The sequence below is a fragment of the Oncorhynchus gorbuscha genome, linkage group LG21, assembly GCF_021184085.1.
Source record: "Oncorhynchus gorbuscha isolate QuinsamMale2020 ecotype Even-year linkage group LG21, OgorEven_v1.0, whole genome shotgun sequence".
NCBI lineage: Eukaryota > Metazoa > Chordata > Actinopteri > Salmoniformes > Salmonidae > Oncorhynchus > Oncorhynchus gorbuscha.
This window is the reverse complement of record NC_060193.1, coordinates 34,231,619-34,251,414: the sequence shown is the minus strand read 5'-3', so window position 1 is coordinate 34,251,414 and position 19,796 is coordinate 34,231,619. Positions and strand designations below refer to the sequence as shown.

General features: G+C 41.8%; 2 protein-coding genes across 6 annotated transcripts in view; one reads left to right on the top strand and one right to left on the bottom strand.

Annotated features, from left to right (window-relative positions):
* The first annotated feature begins 1,734 nt into the window (after positions 1–1,734).
* On the top strand, positions 1,735–14,619 carry LOC124008817 (inhibitor of growth protein 2-like). Its single transcript, XM_046320381.1, has 2 exons — positions 1,735–2,034; positions 13,022–14,619. Exons 1-2 carry the CDS (start codon positions 1,893–1,895, stop codon positions 13,726–13,728), a joined length of 849 nt encoding a protein of 282 aa, XP_046176337.1. The 5' UTR covers positions 1,735–1,892; the 3' UTR covers positions 13,729–14,619.
* A 2,298-nt stretch (positions 14,620–16,917) lies between these two features.
* Positions 16,918–19,796, bottom strand: part of LOC124008721 — a 69,995-nt gene continuing 67,116 nt past the window's right edge. For 2 of the 5 annotated variants that reach the window (XR_006834142.1, XR_006834143.1), the window contains exons 8-13: positions 19,347–19,573; positions 18,596–18,713; positions 18,244–18,389; positions 17,902–18,064; positions 17,551–17,735; positions 16,918–17,095 (exon numbers count right to left, since the gene is read on the bottom strand). The gene's annotated coding sequence lies outside the window, so the exon portion shown is untranslated. The remainder of the gene's footprint in view (positions 17,096–17,550; positions 17,736–17,901; positions 18,065–18,243; positions 18,390–18,595; positions 18,714–19,346; positions 19,574–19,796) is intronic. The other 3 variants (XR_006834144.1, XR_006834145.1, XR_006834141.1) reach the window with 3 other exon arrangements.

Below are 19,796 nucleotides of genomic sequence, written 5' to 3'. Positions count from 1 at the left end.
GGAAAGCTACCCCCTGTAGCTGTCACTCCAACTGTAACTAACCTGATTCAGCTTGTCAACCAGTGAACTGATAGAATCAGGTGCGCTCGATTAGGGTTGGAGTGAAATTCTACAGGACATTAGCTCTCCAGGAACAGGGTTGAAGAGCCCTGCCCTAGAAATTTTCAAAGACTCCATCCACCCAAGTCATAGAGTGTTTTCTCTGCTACCGCACTGCAAGAGGTACCGGAGTGCCAAGTCTGTGAACAAAAGGCACCTGAACAGCTTCTACCCCCAAGCCATAAGACTGCTGAACAGTTGGCTATCCGGACAATTTATATTGACCCGATTTGATATTTATTTATCTTAATTGTTTTGCACGAACTCCCTTGCACTGGCTTTATGCACACTCAATAGACTCTACCCACACACTCACACATACTACAATGCTGGGGCGGCAGGGTAGCCTAGTGGTTAGAGCATTGGACTTGTAACCTAAAGTTTGCAAGTTCAAATCCCCAAGCTGACAAGGTACAAAATCTGTTGTTCTGCCCTTGAACAGGCAGTTAACCCACTGTTCCTAGGCTGTCATTGAAAATAAGAATTTGTTCTTAACTGACTTGCCTAGTAAAATAAAGGTAAAATACATTTTTAAAATGACACACTACATACGCTCACACACACACATGCATATTGACGCCATTCACATACACTGCTGCCACTCTGTTTATTATATATCCCGATTGCTTAGTCACTTTTACCCCTACCCACATGATCATACCTCAATTACCTCGTACCCCTGCACATAGACTCGGTACTGGTACTCATTGTATATAGTCTCGATATTGTTTTTATTGTGTTACTATTTCCTTTTTTATTTAGCAAATATTAGTCTTACTTTTTAAATCTGCACTGTTGGTAATGGGCTCATAACTAAGCATTTCACGGTAAAGTCTACACCTGTTGTATTTGGCGCAATTTTATTTTAATATGATTGCTTTTGGGGTTTCCTGCCAGACATTGAATATCTTGTTTTGAAAGATGTACTTTGTACTTTGTTGAAGCACCTTTGGCGATTACAGCCCCAAATCTTCTTGGGTATGACGCTACAAGCTTGGCACGCCTTTATTTGGAGAGTTTCTCCCATTCTTCTCTGCAGATCCTCTCAAGCTGTCAGGTTGGATGGGGAGCATCGCTGCACAGCTATTTTCAGGTCTCTCCAGAGATGTTCGATCAGGTTCAAGTCCGGGCTCTGGCTGCGCCACTCAAGGACATTCAGAGACTTGTCCCAAAGCCATTCCTGCATTGTCTTGGCTGTGTGCTTAGGGTCGTTGTCCTGTTGGAAGGTGAACCACCCCAGTCTGAGGTGCTTGAGCGCTCAGGAGCAGGTTTTCATCAAGGATCCCTCTGTACTTTGCTCCATTCATCTTTTCCTCAATCCTGTCTAGTTTCCCAGTCCCTGCCACTGAAAAACATCTCCACAGCATGATGATGCCACCACCATGGTTTACCGTAGGGATGGTGCCAAGTTTCCTCCAGACGTGACACTTGGCACATCTGGAGTGAACAACTATTTTACCAGTCGACCAAAATAGTAGTACTTAACGGTTTACTTTCCCGGGAAAAGTTCATAAAAATAAAGGTGACCTTTATTTTATTCATAGCCAATCCAAACGCTGGAAATAAAAATGGCCAATCCCCCTGTCAAGTAAAATGCGAAAACGCTGTGCATTGCCATAAAAGGAATACACCGTGCTCATGCGCACTGTGAACAGTTCTGTTTGAAGTGAACTGACCAGTGAATATAGTATGCAACAATACTGGCGCAAGAAAACCATTAGAAATCATACTAAATGCATTATCTCAAATCTATTTACAAGTTTTCTTGAGTGGCTCAATGCATCGGTGGAACAATGTTAGGTCATCACTATCCAAACGTGGAAAAGTCACAACTGGTCAGCTATGTGGAGGATTATTTGGAATGTGTTGAGTCCATGCCATTGGATATACAAAGAAACGTCTCTCTGCTGCGAGAAATTGACTCAAAGTATCAAGGTATTGTTTTTCCTCTCGTTGTTTTAGTACTTATATTTGCGAGTTTGACGATAAAATTACAAAACCGGGTGTGCTGGATTGACAAATTCCCGATCCACTTTAGCTAACGTTAATGTTCCACATACTAGCTAGCATTGAAAGCAAGTGTTTTGTGTGCTGAAATATAGATAGTTTAGTCTTTCGAGTACGATATATGCCTTCAATTTGTTATCCTCAACATGTCCCGGTGTCAGGTCCGAGTTGGCTTGATATAGCTACAGAGGATCAGCCATTTTGACAAGAGAGGTGTTGTGGCGTTTAACGGCGTTCTTTCGAGTTGGTAAACCTGTTATCTGCATTCGTTTTGTTTATTTGACAAGGGGTGTTTACTTATTGTTGATAGTGTTGCCTATTAGCAAATATACAATTCGTAGTGTAACAGTAACGTTAACAGAAAGAAACGAAACTGTCGTTGTTGCAATCCATTCTAACGCTGGTGATGAAAATGTGCCATGTACGAGAATTTTGGTAGTAATTTGTGCCGCGTTCAAAACAACTAGGACTCGGCGATTTCCGAAACCGGTGCATTCACGACAACTGGGGATTTTTCTCGGACTGTGATTTTTCTTGAAGCATCACCCATCTCGCATCGGGTCACTTTCTAGAACACAGACTGGCTAAACCTGGATATTTGTATTATTTCGCTCTAAAAATCGGATTAAAAACTTAACCACACTGCAAACCTTTTATGCCTATGGTAATCCCTGCCCACTCTAGTGCCATTACGAAGGTTGGGTTGGCAACAATAGCTAGCTACTTCCCTCGCTGTAATGTTAACAACACTGTGGGAAAGCAGTGCTCGGCAGGTGGGTGTGGAGGACACTACCGTTGTCCCCAGGAAAACTAGCAGCATCCTTCTTTGGTGTTTTTCGGCAGTTGGCATTACTACCACCCACTGTGCTGGATTGTGGGCCAGAGACAGCGCTGGCAGCCCAATGGCAGTGGGCGCGGCATGTAAGTAACCGCAGTGTGCAGATAGACGGTATTGGCTGTTCAGGCGGAAAGGTTTTTTCACTTCTTGAATCGGGTATTAGAACAACCTGTGGTAACCTAGTTTACCCAATTGGCTAGCAGCAAAAACTTTACCTTTTTCAAACCTAATTTTATTGTCTTCTTGTTTTAGTCAATGACAACTAGATTTAAGTACGTGTTAAGATTTATTTCCAACATTGCTCGCTCCTGAGTGTTCTCACTACTTAGAAAAACATATTTTAGGGCTTCCCTCAAACCCCCTTTTCACGTGAGTGCTAGCTAGCTTCTGATGTAACATTAAGCTAGCCAAGACAAGCAACAACACAAATGGATTATACAGCGACAAGTAGAGAGTGGCGTTAAACGGACTATACCAAACAAGTTAAATGTATTGCCTGTGATTTAAATGTGATCCCCACACATAGCTACATGTAGCCTCCTTGGATTCCCTACATTTCCCACTCTCCCATGCCGAATAGTCTGAAGCTACATGACTCTACTCGCTGGCTGTTTCCTTATGTGGGAGCATTGTGAATTGTAGGTCGGGATTTTTGCTTTTGCACAACAAACACAGCTTTTCGGCATGTTTTGTTATTTCTGTATAACTAAACATCGACAAAAGTTCTCTTTTACAGCAGTAGTCGATGTCAAATAATGTTGGTTTTCCCCAGTGTGTGTGTGTGTGTGTGTGTGTGTGTGTGTGTGTGTGTGTGTGTGGTGGTCGAGGGGAATTCCTACGGTGCCGAGCAATCGATTTGGCTGCTGTGGGGCAAGGAGATCCCCAGCTCCACTAAAACCATTGACAACTACGTGCCGTTTAAGGGATTGTTAAATCAGTAGTAGAAACAATAAAAAATCTACCTCCCCACACCTTGTTTGTTAAAAAGCTAAGGGATGGGGCTGGAGAAATGTAATCACTATCAAATTCATAGACTCTATGGATGCATGGATTGACCATCCCTGATATCATTTACATTACATTTAAGTCATTTAGCAGACGCTCTTATCCAGAGCGACTTACAAATTGGTGCATTCACCTTATGACATCCAGTGGAACAGCCACTTTACAATAGTGCATCTAAATATTTTAAAGGGGGGGCGGGTGAGAAGGATTACTTTATCCTATCCTAGGTATTCCTTAAAGAGGTGGGGTTTCAGGTGTCTCCGGAAGGTGGTGATTGACTCCGCTGTCCTGGCGTCGTGAGGGGGTTTGTTCCACCATTGGGGAGCCAGAGCAGCGAACAGTTTTGACTGGGCTGAGCGGGAGCTGTACTTCCTCAGTGGTAGGGAGGGGAGGCCAGAGGTGGATGGGCGTAGAATGTATGCACACATGACAGTCGCTTTGGATAAAAGGCTAAATGGATGAACGCAGTGCCTTTATTTGGGTGTAGGGCCTGATCAGAGCCTGGAGTTATCACAATATCACAATGAGTTTTAACCAAGTTTTTGAGGCTATAGTATTTGTTTACATTTTATTTTGTTTACACACATTGGAGTAAAACAAGTTTATTTGTTGGGTTCTGATGAGCTTAGTTCAACTGTCGTTCCCCATGAGTCATTTTTAAGTTAGGGACTGTTATTTGTGATGAGGGATACCTGGAGAAAATCGGACTTCTGAAATAAAAATAGATGGCCTTCCCTAGAGTAAAATACATTTTTACCCGATCCTCCCTGAACGCTTGTAAAAAAGACAAGTGACCCTCCCATATACCCAAAATAATAACACAAATAGCAGAGAACATGCCTACCGTTTATCCTCACTCCTAGGACAGACCAGCCTTGGCAAAGAAGGTTGCAATCGCTGACCACTGCGGACAATGGTAGGGGTGAAAAGATATTCATGTTGTGTTTTTATTATGACTATCTTATTTGCGTTCCAAGAATTAGCCTTTTTATAAATGCATTTCATGCAATTCTATGTCGTTTTACGTGACTGGAGACAAGCAGAATATTTTAATACCACAACAGAGCATGACATTGAATGTGCACATGCTGCCGCCACAGAGACGTTTTGATTTCTACACATACTATTGTTAACAAGAAGTTAGAGTCTAAGTTTGGGACGGTCCTAAAGTTTTATCAGCTGTAAAAGTTGAGCTCAACAGAACCAGTCACATCTGAAGTATCTGATCATCAATGAAATCGAGAAGGCTATTTCCTTAACTTATTGACGCTACCCATCCCTGTCGCGGGATCTTTTTCGTCAGCAACCACTGAATAGCATAGCACAACAGTTACTAAAAAATATTCATATTCATGAAATCACGAGTGCAATATTGCAAAACACAGCTTAGCCTTTTAATCCACCTGTCTTCTCAGATTTTGAAATTATGCTTTACAGCGAAAGCAATCCAAGCGTTTATCGATAGCCGAGCATAGCATTATTTACACTTAGCATCAGGAAGCTTGGTCACAAATCAGAAAAGCCTTTTAAAAAAAAGGCCGTTTACCTTTGATCTTCGGATGTTTTCACTCACGAGACTCCCAGTTACACAGCAAATGTTCCTTTTTGTTCCAAAAATATTATTTTATACCCAAACGCAACAAACAAACGTCGGTATTTATCTTCAGAAATCCACAGGAAAGAGCTGTCACGACAACGCAGACAAATTCCAAATAGTCTCCATAATGTCCACAGAAACATGTCAAATGTTTTTTATAATCGTTCCTCAGGTTTGTTTTTAAAATATATATTCAAATTAAAATCAAATCAAATTTTATTTGTCACATACACATGGTTAGCAGATGTTAATGCGAGTGTACCGAAATGCTTGGTTCCAACAATGCAGTAATAACCAACAAGTAATCTAAATAACAATTCCAAAACTACTGTCTTATACACACAAATGTAAGGGGATAAAGAATATGTACATAAAGATATATGAATGAGTGATGGTACAGAGCGGCATAGGCAAGATACAGTAGATGGTATCGAGTACAGTATATACATATGAGATGAGTATGTAAACAAAGTGGCATAGTTAAATTGGCTAGTGATACATGTATTATATAAAGATGCAGTAGATGACAGATTACAGTATATACCCTACATTATTCATCTCACATGTATACGTATGTAAACATTATATTAGGTAGCATTGTTTAAAGTGGCTAGTAATATATTTTACATAATTTCCCATCAATTCCCATTATTAAAGTGGCTGGAGTTGAGTCGGTGTGTTGGCAGCAGCCACTCAATGTTAGTGGTGGCTATTTAACAGTCTGATGGCCTTGAGATAGAAGCTGTTTTTCAGTCTCTCTGTCCCAGCTTTGATGCACCTGTACTGACCTCGCCTTCTGGATGATAGCGGGGTGAACAGGCAGTGGCTCGGGTGGTTGTTGTCCTTGATGATCTTTATGGCCTTCCTGTAACATAGGGTGGTGTAGGTGTCCTGGGGGGCAGGTAGTTTGCCCCCGGTGATGCGTTGTGCAGACCTCACTACCCTCTGGAGAGCCTTACCGTTGTGGGCCGAGCAGTTGCCGTACCAGGCGGTGATACAGTCCGCCAGGATGCTCTCGATTGTGCATCTGTAGAAGTTTGTGAGTGCTTTTGGTGACGAGCTGAATTTCTTCAGCCTCCTGAGGTTGAAGAGGCGCTGCTGTGCCTTCTTCACGATGCTGTCTGTGTGGGTGGACCAATTCAGTTTGTCTGTGATGTGTATGCCGAGGAACTTAACTTGCTACCCTCTCCACTACTGTTCCATCGATGTGGATAGGGGGGTGTTCCCTCTGCTGTTTCCTGAAGTCCACAATCATCTCCTTAGTTTTGTTGACGTTGAGTGTGAGGTTATTTTCCTGACTCCACACTCGGAGGGCCCTCACCACCTCCCTGTAGGTCGTTTCGTCGTTTTTGGTAATCAAGCCTACCACTATAGTGTCGTCCGCAAACTTGATGATTGAGTTGGAGGCGTGCGTGGCCACACAGTCGTGGGTGAACAGGGAGTACAGGAGAGGGCTCAGAACGCACCCTTGTGGGGCCCCAGTGTTGACTATCAGTGGGGTGGAGATGTTGTTGCCTACCCTCACCACCTGGGGGCGGCCCGTCAGGAAGTCCAGTACCCAGTTGCACAGGGCGGGGTCGAGACCCAGGGTCTCGAGCTTGATGACGAGCTTTGATATATCGATAATATATCAACAGAGTGTGTAGGTTATCAATAACAGCGGGAGGAACAATGGCGGCTTTACTCAGTTGTGTAAAAACTCACTCAGAGCCCCCACCTATCCACTTAAGCAATGTGATCTTTCACACTCATTTTTCAAAATAAAAGCCTGAAACTATGTCTAAAGACTGACACCTTAGGGAAGCAAGAGAGAAATGAATCTGGTTGATATCCCTTTAAATGGAGGATAGGCATGCATAGGAACGGAAGGGTTTCAAAATAAGAGTCACTTCCTGATTGGATTTTCCTCAGGGTTTCGCCTGCAATATCATTTCTGTTATACTCACATACAATATTTTGACAGTTTTGGAAACTTTAGATTATTTTTCTATCCTAATTGGTCAATTATATGCATATTCTAGCATCTGGTACTAAGATATGGGCTGGTTACTTTGGGAATGTTTTTTTTCCAAACATAAATAGTGCCCCCTAGCTTCAAGAGGTTAACATGTTGGAGACACCCGTTCCAATTTTGGAACACCCCCCCCCCCCCCACGTTCAGCTGGAATGTGGCGCAGGGAACGCAAGAAATATTCCTAAAAATATTTAACCTCCACACATTAACAAGTAAAATAGCTCAAATGAAAGATAAACAAGTTTATCTACCCAGCAAGTCAGATTTCTAAAATGTTTTACGGCGAAAACATAGCACATATTTATGTCAAACCACCACCGCAGACATAGCTCATTAGCATAGCCAAGTAGGAAAAAATATGCAATCAACAAACGCAGGATTAAAAAGAAAATCATTTCACTAACCTTTTGAAATCTTCATCAGATGACAGTAATATAACATGTTACACAGTACATTTTTTTTCAATAATATGCTATATATATCCATAAATCTGTTTACAATGATGCATCGTTCAAAAAATGCTACTAAAATGTCAGGAGAAATGAAATGGCTCCGCCAGATAACGTCAGCTAACAAGGTATACACATCATAAACTTTGACTAAATATGCATGTTTTACATATGTATAGGAAGATACAGCGATTACATTTATTTTTAACGTTACAGTTTGCGTTCATTAGGCTATACTAGGAGGCGGCGCTCCAAAGGTATCATTATGCCTCTATCTTGGAGTCGACAGAAACCCAAAATTAACACAAATATTCCCTTACCTTTGCTGTTCTTCCATCAAAAGACCTGGAAGGGATTATACTTACCAAAACAGCGTTTAGTTTTCAAGTCTGCGTCTTTCGGTTCTCAAAATAGCCTCATTTCGGTCAACATGTAGGCAAAATTCAAGTGGATGCGCACCAAAACGTCGAAATTATATATTATATGTCGAGCAAACTTGTCAAACTATGTTCATAATTAAGCTTTAACATGTTATAAAGGTGTAGAGCAATTGTGAGGGCGAAGCGAAACACACTACTTTTAATTGATCCTGATGAAAAGAGAGAGCGGGAGCAGAGCCCATAAACGTACACTTTTTTTGGCGTGACCGAGACCTTTCGGCACGCTCAACGTCTCGTGTGGGCGCGGATGTCACAATGAGAAGCCCCATTGAAAGCAGGCTTCGCGCTGAACACGTAGGAACTGTTCCCAGAGCGGTAGCCTTTTGGGAAGTGCGTTTAAGATGACGTCAAAGTTGGGGCAACTTTTTCCATGACGAGAGATTTTGGGAGAATGCATGCCCTGACACTTCTGCTTTACATAGAGACAAAATTTAAACGGTTTTAGAAGCTTTAGTGTTTTCTATTTGATAATATCTTTTATATGCATATATTAGCAACTTTTGACAAAAAATTATCCTGTTTTATATGGGTACCCAATTTCTCCAGAAGGGGCAGTAAACAGGGGGTATCCTTAATTAACAAGACAAAACAAACATTCAGATAGGATGATGGGGACAATTTCAGTGAAAAATATAAGAGGGCAACAGTACTCGTTTCAGAATTATAACTTCCAAAATGAGTGTGCTACATGACATTTATCATGAAGTCACCCAGGTGTCCCACACAAGTAGCCCAAATGTACCCAAGTGGCCAAATTGGTGAAGGTATACATTTCAAAATGTATACCTTCACCAATAACTATATACAAAATTGCAAATATGGTATTCTAACACCCCCCCCCCCCCAACCCCCCTATATATATAATTGGTAGATTTGGATAGATTATTTTTTCTTTTCTAACACATAAGTCACTACTCCTAATTTCCTTCCATATTTTGATACATACTTAAACATTCTCAAAACATTTTTAGTCAATCTCCTCAGGAACAATATACACACTTATTTTCCTCAAAACAAAAATAAATTGACCAAACAAGAACAAATAGAAAAGTAAATTATAATAACTGCATATTTGCAATAAATTACCACTATTTGTAATGTAATTCAACCTGGGGAAAACGTCCATCCGTTTCATTCTATGTACAGGTTATGTTTGTCTCCTTCATCCTTGGGTATTATCGCACAACAGCCTACCTTTGACATTATAAAACAAAATAAACAACATTTAATCTAGGATTCTGTCACCCTGTCTCAGGATTAGTTTCCAGAGCTTCCCTAGGCCTAGTAAATTTAAACAGTCCTATATCCAAATCATAACTAAACATTGTTTATACATTGTCCAACCCAATATTCAGGATAAGTCCTTAAAGTAAGCACTAACTCAAATTTGACCTTATCTATTCAATACACATCATCCCTTTACTAATGAACATTTATACTAAACTTTTAGTACCAGTAATATCTATTTTCTAATACACCCTTTTGTCTCTATTTTTCTGTCATGAGTGGCCTGGTAATAAAATGTCAGTAACTCATTCCCTTTTAATCTTTCTTCTCCCAGCACATATCATTCCCGCATGTCTATTTTAGATACAGTTCACAGATCCGACACAGTTTTCCAGTAGGGTGGGTTTGAGTTTCACACACACTTGTTGTGGTGATAATCTCTCCCATTCATTAAAGCATTCTGACGTCACCTTATTCTACTGGCGATCTCTCAGACGAGTTACAGGTTTATGTAGTTATCAACACAACCCTCGCAGAGACCCCCACTCCAATTAACCATTTGGAGTAACTGTCATCCCGTGTTAACATATATTTCCCTTTTATATGCAGAATGAACAAAGCACATTTCTGTATTTACCCAAAGACCATAACCCCCAGGGAACTGATAATTTCTCCTATGAACCCATGTTAAATAAAAAAAGTGGTCTCGTCAATATAATATCACAACTCATCATTTTCCCAAGTAAATAATAGAATTACAAAGTGATTGTACACTTATCCGGAACTCCATTTATAGCCTTATCCAGATACTTTGACTTTAAAGTGGCCGAATATCTCTTAACTGCTTTCCCCAGTACCGCAGTCTCCAATTACATTTTGAATAGAGAAAATTAAACTTCTTTTTTTCTGGAAAAGAAATTTACATTTTGTTAACATTCACAATGTTACCTTTTAATCAGCAAGCCAATAGTATTACTTATATTGATTTTATTCTATTCTTATTCTAACCCAATTAACCCCTTTTACTTTTTGGTCATTCATAAAAGTTTTAGCCATGCCACAAAACGCATAGTTTCTTCTCTCACATATTTATTTTCAGTCTTTGACGCTAATAACAAATTATCCACGTATTTTATCACCACAAACTATTGTTTCAATGCAAAATGATACTACGTGGGACTATGAGTAAATCCCATCGGTACATTACTAGAAGTCAGGTAAAACGTGATCTAATACGTCTTTCAACACATATAACTGTAATCTCTATGAACCACTCATTGATGGATCAGAGACTATATACCGCCAGGTGAAAATTCCATTCTTACTAACCTCAAAACGATTAGTTAAAGTCAAATGTATTTATTTATATAGCCCTTCGTACATCATCTGATATCTCAAAGTGCTGTACAGAAACCCAGCCTAAAACTCCAAACAGCAAGCAATGCAGGTGTTGAATCATTAGTTGTTTCTCTTTTGAAAAAAGTGCAAACTCTTGTATAGCGGCATTTCCTGCTACCGCACTAAGTTCCAGTGTCATCTTACACTCATTTTCCCCATACTTGTTAGCTCCACACCTACATATTAGATATTTTCTATAGCTCTGCTAACCACTCGCACGTCTGCAAGGGCGAGCAGAGTCATATCTGTCCCCATCGTAATGTATTTTCTGATGATAGAATGTGCCATCTGAATGCTGGTAAATTGAGCTTCTTATTATGGTTTTATGTAATTGTTCCAATTCCTAATTGTCTCCCTAAATTGTTTATTTTATTTATCCTGTTTACCGGGTAATGTTGTCCTCCATTATCCAGTTTGCTCTTTCATATTCAAGCCGAATTTGGTAGAATTCACGTGCGCTTCCTTCAGCGACTCCATGGCTTTATTAAATTCCGCTATCTCTGTATGCTGGGGAGAAACAGTCCTTTTGTTTCCTATGCCACTATACATTTTTCCTAAACATTCCCATCATATTATACACCTTGTGATATTTTTAATATGTGTTTTTGGACTTCTATTTTGGTGTCTCATGCAGTTTTGTCACTTTATTCTAGACCTCCCTATCTATTCACCTGAGCAGTCCCTCTCTTTTCTAGAGGTGGTAACTGTGAATACACCACCCAAGCAGACCCCTTTTCTAATCTCTTTTAAAGGGCAGTATTCATGGACTTTAACTACTTATTTATGCAGAGCTCTATTCATAAGTAACCTGTCCATTCAGTCCTACTATCTTTATTGAAGCGGTATTACAGGATTTTAAAAACTACTTATTGATTTGTTTTGACCATATGATCAGGCCGCAGCAGCCCTACATCGGGCCAAGCAGCTTAGCCAGAGAGTGCGAACAGCCACACTAGTCATCCCACACAAGGTCCCCAAATTAATGGCTCAATGAGAGGGGCAGTCCGAATCACACACTCTACACAAGTCGCCCGCTCAGGTTGATTGGGCTGTGTTTACGCACATCCCAAAGCAGATCCTGAGACAGTCGAGCCCGGCCAAGCAAAATCAGACGGAACAACTGCCCCAATCAACCCAGACACGTGGGTCCGTTCGAACGGTCCGACCAGAACGAGTGCAAGCCCCCTCCGCTAAATGCCTGACTCCAGCAAGGTTCACAACCCCTATTCACTTAGTCCCTACACATGGACACATACATTTACATTTAAAACAACCCCAAATTCACACATGCATGCAATTCATTAATTTAATTTTTTTTAGCTTTTACTGGATTTTTAGGAAATTTAAAGAGACACCTACGTGACGCCCCTCTCGCTGAGACAGGATCTCTGAAGCGATCTATACAAACATTTTAACTATGTAAGAACATGCTTACCTTTTTATAGACTATGCATTTTACACCCTAAACATTTATGCATTTTATGGCTTTGGCCATTACGTCTGTTATTTCTTGGTTTCCTGTTTTTACCAGAATGTCAAATGCACTCGAAGTGGATCTTCCTCTTGTGGTCTAATGTTTACCTGTCTTTGCTCAATAGTGTCATATCTGTCTCTATATGTAACAATAACTACAACACTAGCTAGCTAAAACACTGGCACACATTTTCCAGCTCATTACTCATTTGTCAGATTGCTATTAGGTGATTTTCAGTGCTCCCAGAGTTTGCAGCAGCTATTTTAGACATGCATAGAATTGTGCTCACCACATTTCTCATGCATTTTTCCCCTGTTCCTACCAGGGTCCTTAATGAGCACTTACATTTTCCCTGCCCTGACTGACGGTGTCAGATGTTATTTCATCCCTCATGATTATTCTACTCAGTAACTAAAACAAATGCAGGAGATGCCCATCCTAACAACTATTTTCTCATTCTGTGTGCTTTGCAGAGGTCCTGAAGGAGGTTGACGATGTCTATGAGCGTTACCAGGGCGAGCAGGATGCGGCACAGCGCAAGAGGCTTCAGATTCAGCTGCAGCGGGCCCTCATCAGTAGCCAGGAGCTCGGCGACGAGAAGATCCATGTGGTTACCCAGATGACCGAGCTGGTAGAGAATCGCTCCCGCCAGATGGACTCCCTCTGCCTCCAGGAGCCCAGCGAGACCAGTGATCGGGTCGTCACCGAGCGGCGCTCCAGTTCTGTCCAGGAGGCGGCAGTGTCCACCCCTGCTGAGCGTTCCTCGGCCCGCCGGCCGAGACGCCAGCGCAACAGTGAGAGCCGTGACTCCAACCACACCTCGGGGAATGGAGCGGTGATGGACGACCCGGTGGATGAGCTGCCCCTGCAGCCGCGGGAGAAAAGGTCCAAGTCGTCCAAGAAGAAGAAGCGCAAGGCCAAGCAGGAGCGCGATGCCTCGCCCGTGGAGTTCACCATCGACCCCAACGAGCCCACCTACTGCCTGTGCGAACAGGTGTCATACGGCGAGATGATTGGCTGCGATAATGACGCGTGCCCCATCGAGTGGTTCCACTTCTCCTGTGTGGGGCTCACCTACAAGCCCAAGGGGAAGTGGTTCTGTCCCAAGTGCAGAGGGGACAACGAAAAGACTATGGACAAAAACCTGGACAAGAACAAAAAGGACCGGAGGTCCAGGTAGTAGGTACAAGTCTTCCGTCCGTTGTCCCTTTCCTCTCGGAACATTGTTGAACTGAGGGTGGAGTTTATTGAAGTGATTCATTCAAGGGATGATGAAATGTCAAGTTCTGAGAGCAATCGGAACACTATTTCCATCAGCGCTTACTCTGAGTAAAAGACTTGACCAATACTGAACTGGTGCTGTTACAATACTGGCAACTCACACTGAAGCCTAAATGTTGTTTTGCGAAGTCCGATGTTGACTGTAAAAGGCTCCTCAGCCTAAGCTGCCATCTTCTCTGTAATGTGTGTTACTTAACTTCCGTTCTAACAAGTGTATTGAGTAACTCGAGAAGCAAATTTTGGCTTACTGGCCCATTTGGAAATGTTGATTTGATATAATGTATCTGAATGAATGATGTCCTTTTTGTAAAAATTAATACATTATGTTTGGCCCATTTTTCTTAATTATGTGTTTTTAAAATAAGTCTGTTCCAAATCGTGTGTCGATTCATGAATCACTGTACCAGACGGGGCTAAATAGATTGTGCAATGTTATATTTTGTATGGCTGACAGAGGGGTAGTTTGCGCTGTTTCTGTGAGGTGTTCATCTGAGTTGGGATTTCAGGTCATTTTATGATTTCCCAACTGTCATTTCAATTGACCATCCACAGGTGCAGCACTTCAATTTGCTAAAAAGTGATGGTCTGTCTGGAATGGGATTTCATATTTGTGGAGACAGTCTACGTATTCTGTCAAATGTGTAATCCCCCCCCCCATTTCTGTATATCCATTAAAACAAAGTTATACCGGTGAGAGGGGAACCAATTTATGACTTTTATATCTGTTTCACTACACCCGCAATAACATCTGCTAAATAAGTGTATTCGACCAATAAAATTGAACTTGAAATATACATTTTACCTTCCATTCTTCTGCTTATCAGGTCATATTGTTAAACTGAAGTGTTTCAGTAAGTCAAGATATTTTCAAATACTCATAAATAACATGAGTATCACAGATAAAGTTCCCAAAAACGAACTACTCCTACATGCGTCTCTGACTGTCCTATGTGTTCATCCTCGCTACTACTGGACCCTCTGAACAAGTAGTCCTTCCTGGTTATTGTGGTGATCCCCTGTGATTGTGATGTCAGCCTGAGGGCAGGGCTGAGGTCCAGCAGTAGGGTCAGACACTGGACGTGGGTATCAGAGAAGAGGACGGACAGGATGTTGCAGTCCTCCAGGTCCTATAGCAGGGGTACCCAACCAGTCGATAGTGATCTACTGGTCGAGCACAGCGTGCTTGCCAGTCTTATTGAGATTATGCTTCTCTAATTTATCTACACAACTCAATGCCTATAATCTTTGTTTTAATGTTCAATAGTCTTCCATTAAAGCAATGTCTGAAGTCACGTGATTTACATAAAATATGACCAGTCCATGCCCAGTTATTGACATATGCCTAGTTAGCGTGGTCAAATGCTGCCCGCCAACTCAAAGTTGAGTTCACGGTGATGCCAGGCAGGTAGCTAGCTAACTTTGTAGCCAGATTTGTTAAGTTCGGTCGACAATAGCAATGAGTGAAGGGAAGGATACAAAAGAAGGAATGGGAGGATCATTTTTTTTCATGTCAAACTCAATGTGTATGCCTCATCTACCATAATGGCATCGATATCCCATAGAAAAGTAACATTTTAAAACCACACTCAAAAGATTGTCCAGCATAGACTGAATTATGAAAAGTACAAGAACTAAAAAAAATAAACTGGCAGTGCAGCAGTCAATTTTCACAAGGCCTGTGACCAAAGGGAAGGCGGCAACCATAGCATCTTATCCTGTGACTCTGGTTCTGCCCCTGAACAAGGCAGTTAACCCACTGTTCCTAGGCTGTCATTGAACATAATTTGTTCTTAACTGCGTTGCCTAGTTAAATAAAGATAAAATAAATTCCCTCCAGTTTGACGAGTCCACAGATATGGTAGATGTGGCACACTTATGCATTTTCATCAGAATGGTATTTGATATGAGTACAAAGGAGGAACAACTCTCCATTTTTTTCACTGAAAGGACATACAAGGGGCGAATATATTTTTCCATCTTTTATGGAGTTTGCTAACAAATTCCAACTGCCCTTTTGTAAGCTCGTCTCCATTACTACCAATGGGGCACCTGCTGTGGTGGGTTCGTTACATTGTGCAAACGAGATTATTTCGTAATTCATCAGCAAGCTTTGTGCAGGAAGATGTTAAACATGAAAGAGCTGATGGGTGTTGCGATGAAGATTGTGTGTTCTATTTGAGCAAGAAGCCTACAGCGGAGGCTATTTCGTGCTCACTTAGAAGAGACTGAAGCATAGCACACTGGCTGAGCCGAGGTACATTATTAGGGAGATTCAGTGAGTCGTTGCCTGAAATCAAGGAGTTTCTCAAGGTCTCCAAACATGCAGAATATGCACAGCTAGAGGACATACAGTGGCTCTTGGATTGAGCCTTTCACTGACCTAACTTACATGCTTAAGGAATTGAATGTAGAGCTGCAAGGAAAAGGCAAACATGTAATCAACATGATTAGCTCTGTGAACACTTAAATGCAAACTACAGCTGCTCACAAGAAAGCTGCAACGTAAGGACCTGCACTTCTTTCAACACATGCATTCAGAACTTGAACACCAGGGCAAGGATACAGCACAGCTTGACAGTGCACGTTACGTGGAGCAAGTCCAGAGCGTCTTATCTGAGTTTGACATTTGTTTCCTTGAGTTTGCTTCACTTGAGCCTATTGCTACTTAGATGTGCTTTCCATTTGGCACAGACATAAAAGTGGAAGTCATTGCCTCCAAAATGGGATCCCTTTTTCAGTTGGACACAACTATAGCAGAAACTGAAATTCTCACCCTTAAAAATGAAATTCAGCTGAAATCCAAGGCAACCACTGAGATGAAGGAAGAATTCTGGGAGCTATTGCTAGAGGTATCTCAACTTTAGAAGATCTGCTCTCAACTTATCAACCCTTTTTGGATCAACCTACCTCTGTGAGTCTGCATTTTCTCACATGAAGATAATAAAGTCCAAGTACAGATCTACTATGACTAATGACCACCTTGTGGCCTGCATGAGACTTGCAACAAGCTGCTTCAGCCCTGACTATGAAAAACGACTTGCCAATGCAAAAACGACCCAATGCCAAAAGTTACACAAAGGTAGGAAATTATATTAGTTGCATTTATTTGTGGAAAACATGTTATTGGTCCACATATTTGCCTATCAAATTGGTATCACAGCGGCAGGTCCATACTCAGTGGTGGGTTGTGTTTCATCCATTTTGTTGGTTGGTTTAGATTTATAGACTGGTAGATCTCATCAGGCTGGCAAATAGGATCAGCTCACCTGTGTGAACACACAAATGCCATGAATTGTCACTTTACCATCACCTGGGTGTCACACACTAGTGGCACTCAGTAAATAAACAAATTGTAACTCCCTCAACTTTTACCCAACACACGTTTCTATCACTTGTCTGTGAACGTGGCTTCAGAAAGTATTAATACCCCTTGACTTTTTCCACATTTTGATGTTACAGCCTGAATTCAAAATGGATGAAATCGATTTCTGACCCATCTCAACACAATACCCCATAATGACAGTGAAAACATGTTTTTAGAAATTTTAGCCAGTAATTATTTTTTAAATCAAATTTAAATTCAGGCTGTAATACAACCAAATGTGGAAAAATAAAGGGTGTGACTACTTTCCGAAGGCACTATATGTGTGCACATAAACCTAATCATATTTCTCTAAAAAAGGCAAAGATGGCTGAAACTCCAAAGTAATCTCTGTCCTACCTGTTAGTAGAATGGATGTTGCTCCTCTCATGGATATACATCTGGTTGGACACTCCTAGCCTCAGGCTAGCCTCAGGCTCCTGTAGCCAGAGATAGTCTTGTGTGACCCCAAAGGCGACTCTGCTGGCATCATCTGTGATCGCCACACAACAGACTCCGGGCTCATTCATTAATCATTTCCTTACCTTCATTAAAATAAATGCAATAATTTAAAACATATTGGGTGGGGAGTCATCAAATAATGTAGCTTGTATGGACAATATGGACAATATATGGACAATAGTGTTGACAGTGATCACAGATGGACAATAAAGTTATTTGAATTTGAATCTGGCTTGATACTGTACATACCGTGCCTTTCTGCAGGTCCCAGAGGGTGAGTTAGGGTGTATGTTGAGCCTGGCTGTAGTTAGCCAGGACCAGATGTCCCCCAGGGCGAGTGAGGGCGATGATGTGGCGGGTCAGCAAGGACGTTCTGGCCTCCAGGATATGGAGGTGTTCCTGGGACTTCACGCTGAACACATTGAGGTGGTGGGAGAAATAGGAACACACCACCAGTTGATGGAGAGGGGTAGAGAGGAGATCAGAGGGATGGAGAGACATCGCATAGGTTAATTAAACTCTATAGAGCCAGCCACATATTCAGAGCACACGAGTAAAATAGTAGACATGGCGCACACACAAACACTTTACCTGTTGGTCCCCACGGAGGAGGTATTGGTCTATGGAGTTGTATGTCTCCCTGTCCAACCTGCTCTGCTCCCTTTGCGCCTCCCTTTTCGTCCTCCTCTTCTTAGCAGAGTGTCTCTCTGTTCTTCCTTCCCAGGACATCACCTGAGCTAAGGTTAATAGTATTCCACAGAGCAATATAAATTTGTATATTGTTATAGCTACAACACTGGAGTGTTCAGAATTATTGAGAGCATTAGACTACAGGGTAATAGCAAGGTAATACAATAGTAACATTGACAACAAGTTATGCTGGATTTTTGGACAGATAGCTTAGCTTGCACTACTTTTCTGGTAGAGTCTCTGGTTTTGTTACCTGTGGTCTCCTTAATGATGGTAGTATCCGGGACTGCCTGTCTCTGACGATGCTGCTTGACACTTTGATCCTCCCTTTGATATACCCAGACTCTAGGTCCCACACTACCAGATGGTCCCTATAACACCCAACAGTCCAAACAAAATAGGTTATGGACAATATAAGTGTTATAAAAAAGTGTTAGCCTTCCACATCCCAAAACCGGTTCACAACAATGGGGAAAACCATATTAGGGGCAACAATGAACAAAACATTGTTAAGCTGTGCAAGAATTAGGATGCTAGAGGGTATTATTTCTCTGAAGTAACTGACTCAGAGGGACTGTTTTTGGAGTGTGGTGTTTCAGGTGGTGGACTAAGTTAGCTGGTGCTTGTTTCAAGTAACCAACTCTCTCTCCCCTTGTCTCAGACAAGCCCAGGAGTAGCTGTCCGACCGGGAGCCTTATTTGTGTCGGGGACAGGGGACGATGTAAAGACCAGACTGTCTCTTAATTAAGCTAGCTTCTCTTGAACAGGTCATAGAAAAGCAGAGTATATGGAGTCAGAAGCTTAATGACTAGGCTTTAGCTCAGTGGGCTAACATAGTCTTGTTGCATGCAGGAGACCTGAGCTTGAACCTAGGGAGTCACAAATGTAGAGCACATATTTCACGACAACTAATAAGGTGACTTCAATCCATGAAGTGAAACAACAGTGTAGAGCAGAGGGGATTCAGTATGGATACCAGGCAAATTAATAAATTAGTTGGTGACCTGGAATATGGGTGAGGGGGTGTCAGTGAAGGTGGCTGTCCCTCTGTCTGTCAGGATGTACAGCTTCATGTCATGGGCCAAGGCCACGTTGGTGTTGCCATGGAGACCATAATCCACTCTGACTGGCCACCCTGTGAACCTTGACCTGGTCAGGTTCCAGACCCGCACCGTGCAGAGCCGTAGGGATCTGCACACCTCGTAGCTATCACCAAAGGGAGACAGAGACCCTGGAAAGATCAAGATATCAAAGCAGATACCTGGGGCACAACTAAACTGTCTAAAGTGGCTTCCTTCCTGCTTGTCATCACCTTCAACTGCATTGATGTGAAAGGAGAAGCAAATTCCCAGTAGGTATCTACACATCTCGTCTATGCCGTATAAATAGAACAGTGAATATGAAGGAGAGGAGATGAGAGGAGGATATCAATTTAGACTATTGAGTTGTCCCCA

Excerpts from the sequence above, each read along its gene's own strand:
- LOC124008817 (XM_046320381.1), top strand. The coding sequence starts at position 1,893 with ATGTTAGGTCATCACTATCCAAACGTGGAAAAGTCACAACTGGTCAGC. Across the intron at positions 2,035-13,021 it reads AATTGACTCAAAGTATCAAG|AGGTCCTGAAGGAGGTTGAC; the intron begins GTATTGTTTTTC and ends TGTGCTTTGCAG.